The following is a 3447-nucleotide window of genomic DNA, read 5'->3' as shown; positions in this document are numbered from 1 at the left end:
CAAGAGGTCCAATAAACATCTTTACGGACGGATCGAAGCTGGAAGGGAGAGTTGGAGGAGGTTTCTACTGTCAGGAGCTCTCAGTAGTAAGAATATGAAATAAAAACTAACGGGGCTGCATTTTCTTGGTAAACAACATTTTACCACAGCGCTCAGAGCAATCTGATACGCATTATTTTTTGAAAAATAAGAGTTGAAAACAGTTTTTAAACATGAATATCACATTATCTAATTATATAATATAATTGTATTATCTCCGACTTTTTTCAATGTTTTCTAATATTCGTTCTTCTGGTATGCAAAAGCAACCACGAGCTCAATTTCTTGTGGGGAAATTTGGTCCCCATAAAGGACTTTCACCACGAAACAGTTACAAAAACAAAAACTTTTCTACTGGTATACTGTGCTATTTAGATGTTAAGATCAAAAACCGCATAAGTCCCGGACATGTACGGTGTTTCTCCTCATTCCTCATTTCTCGCGTGTGCAATCAGATTTGGTATGCTAAAAATACGTTCAAATTGACGAGCTAAACATGTTAAATGGGCTTAAACCAGTTAAATGAACAAAACATGTTCATAAACAAGTTAAATCGGTGCAATTGTTGGAAAATTGAACCAGTTAAATCATTTAACTCGTTTGAAAACCAGTTCAGCGCAGAGTTGTATCAGAAAGCTTTCTGCTCCGGCCAATCAGAAAGACCCAAAAGCTTTCATTTGACACGCCAACGTTCAAAAAATTTATATTCTGAAAAATATTAATAATTAAAAATTATCAAAAAATATCAAAATTGTATGCATGTCTGCCCGCCAAAAAAGAGGCAAAGGCGGTAAATAGTTATTTCCCATGAGGTCTCATCGTACGCAGAGATAAATAGTGCACAGGAACTAAACATTTTGAAGTCTCTTAAGTAATCCGTATGCGTTAATATCATGAAGCAGACATTCGCACAAAACAAATTGAAACACAAAAACTTGAGTTTGAATATTTTTTTTTCGAATTTTTATTGGTAATCAAACAACAGTCAAAGTTAACTCCAAATGTGCAATGTGGACGATTGTGTTTTCCAAAAAGCTCTTTCATTTAACAAGTTAAATGGGGCTAATTTGAACGTAATATAACGGTCAAGTATTATTTAGTAAAGGTTTTAGGCTCAGACGATGAAGATAAAAATTTTAAACAAAATGGCTATCTTACCTTAAAATGTAAAATTTTGGACTTGTACGGTCGTCGAACTCACCGATTCAATTATAATCTTAAAATTTTTAGGATGACGATTACCGTAATCGCAATCATTAAAATTACGATTACGATTACAGTAGTCGTAATCGTTAAATGTCAAGATTCGCAATCAAGCTTGTTTTAATTACAATTGCAGTAATCGGAATGCTGCAAATTTTCGGGATTACAATTACAGTAATCAGAATCCTTAGTAATCAAAATGTAATCCTAAGTGCCCAACTCGGATTTAGCCCATAGCAAGAGCTATAATATTTACACATCAAAAACTCTGTACCTAAACTAAATTGATTTACTGTATGTATGCATGTTTTGTTTCAAATTACAGCCATTGAGTCCAAACCACCAGAAATGCAGAAAGCTATTGATATACTCAAAAAGTCTTCTATTGAAAAAGTGAACCCTAATTCAGTACGTGGCACTAAAGAAGGTAAGAGGCGTGCTATAGTAGGACTTCAAGAACTAAATGAACCCAAGCGCTCAAAAATTGAAGAATCATCAAATATAGACATTACTAATATCTTGGAAAATTATTCAGTCCATAAGGACCTGATAGATGCCCGTCGAAAGGAAGACGAAGACAAATATTTTAGAAAACTAGAAAAGAAAGAAGCAATGGAAGAAAAAATGCTTAAAACGTATAAAATGCCCTGTAAAGCAGTCATATGTAAAATTTGTAAGTATACATCTTTTTCCGCAGCTGACCGCTGTAAGGAAGAAAGGCATTTACTTAAAGTAATAGATGCCGTAAAACGCTTTTTTCAATGCAAAGACTGTGGAAATCGTACGACGACTCTTTTTAAAATCCCAAAGCTTAGTTGTACAAACTGTAAAAGCTCTAGATGGGAACACTGTGCTATGATACGCGATCGGAAATTATATACTACAATACAGCAACTTTCGGTTAGAGGAGATGAAGAAAAATTTTTAGGAAGCACGACAGCGAAACTGAATATAAATCTACTTATACCAACAGAATAATAACTATAATCTCAATGCCATATTGGAAAAATCATACTTGACGTATATTCAGTTCGAGTTAAATGTAATAAAAAATGCGTGGTAATAAAGATTTGAATTGACATACATATGTACATACATATTTAATGAGCAGCAGAGTTATTGGAATGGTTATGAATGAATATCATCTTCTTATTTGGCGCTGTAACCGCCTAAGCGATTTTGGTCGAGTTCAACTAAGCATGACAGTAGTTTCTCTTCTGGGGAAAATTTTCCTTAAAATCACCTCAAATATGAAAAAAAGAAAAAAAGAGGGGGCTTAGAAGGGGTTTTCTCTTCTTCTTCTTTATTGGTGCTGTAACCGCCTGAGCGATTTTGGCCGAGTCCAAAACAGCACGCCAGTCAATTTTCTTCTGTGCTAACTGACGCCAATTGGAAATGCCAAGTGAAGCCCAAGTCCTTCTCCACCTGGTCTTTCCAACGCAGAGGAGGCCCTCCTCTTTCTCTGTTACCAGCATCGCGACCCGCGTTGAATATTTTAAGAACAGGAGCGTTCCTTTCCATTCGAACGACATGGCCAAGCCAGCGGAGCCGCTGAATTTTAATTCGCTGCACTATGTCTATATCGTTGTAAAGCTCATACAGCTCATCGTTANCCAGCATCGCGGCCCGCGTTGAATATTTTCAGAGCAGGAGCGTTTCTGTCCATCCGAACGACATGGCCAAGCCAGCGGAGCCGCTGAATTTTAATTCGCTGCACTATGTCTATATCGTTGTAAAGCTCATACAGCTCATCGTTAAATCGTCTGCGATATTCGCCATCACCAACGCGTAAAGGTCCGTAAATCTTTCGCAGAATCTTTCTCTCGAAAACTCCCCCTCATCAGATGCTTTCATTGTCCATGCCTCCGCGCCATACACCAGCACAGTGATATATAGTATAGAGTGTGATCTTTGTACGACGAGAGAGAGCTTTACTTCTCAATTGCCTACTCAGCCCAAAGTAGCACTTGTTGGCAAGAGCGTTCCCCGTTGGGTTTCAATGCTGACATTATTATTGGTGTTAATGCTTCAAACTTGTAACTGTCAACAGTGACGGGGGTGCCAATACGCGTATGCTCTGACTGTTTGTGTGATGACAGGAGATACTTCGTTTTGTCCTCGTTCACCACCAGACCCATTCGCTTTGCTTCTCTATCCAATCCCGAGAAGGCAGAACAGACGTAGCCCTTGTTTTTACCGATAATA

The 3447-nt window shown here is 37.6% G+C and overlaps 1 protein-coding gene across 1 annotated transcript in view; it reads left to right on the top strand.

The window, feature by feature from the left end:
* The first annotated feature begins 1349 nt into the window (after window positions 1–1349).
* LOC108374749 (protein MCM10 homolog) overlaps window positions 1350–3447 on the top strand; it is a 26269-nt gene continuing 24171 nt past the window's right edge. Inside the window, exon 1 of the mRNA XM_017630766.1 lies at window positions 1350–1915. Within this exon, the coding sequence (XP_017486255.1) occupies window positions 1543–1915 (373 nt within the window). The 5' untranslated portion in view covers window positions 1350–1542. The remainder of the gene's footprint in view (window positions 1916–3447) is intronic.

Source organism: Rhagoletis zephyria, unplaced genomic scaffold, assembly GCF_001687245.7.
Source record: "Rhagoletis zephyria isolate East Lansing unplaced genomic scaffold, Rhagoletis_zephyria_1.1 Rzeph_scaffold_08099, whole genome shotgun sequence".
Lineage (NCBI taxonomy): Eukaryota > Metazoa > Arthropoda > Insecta > Diptera > Tephritidae > Rhagoletis > Rhagoletis zephyria.
The sequence above is the reverse complement of the archived record's forward strand: the minus strand, read 5'-3'. Positions and strand labels throughout refer to the sequence as shown.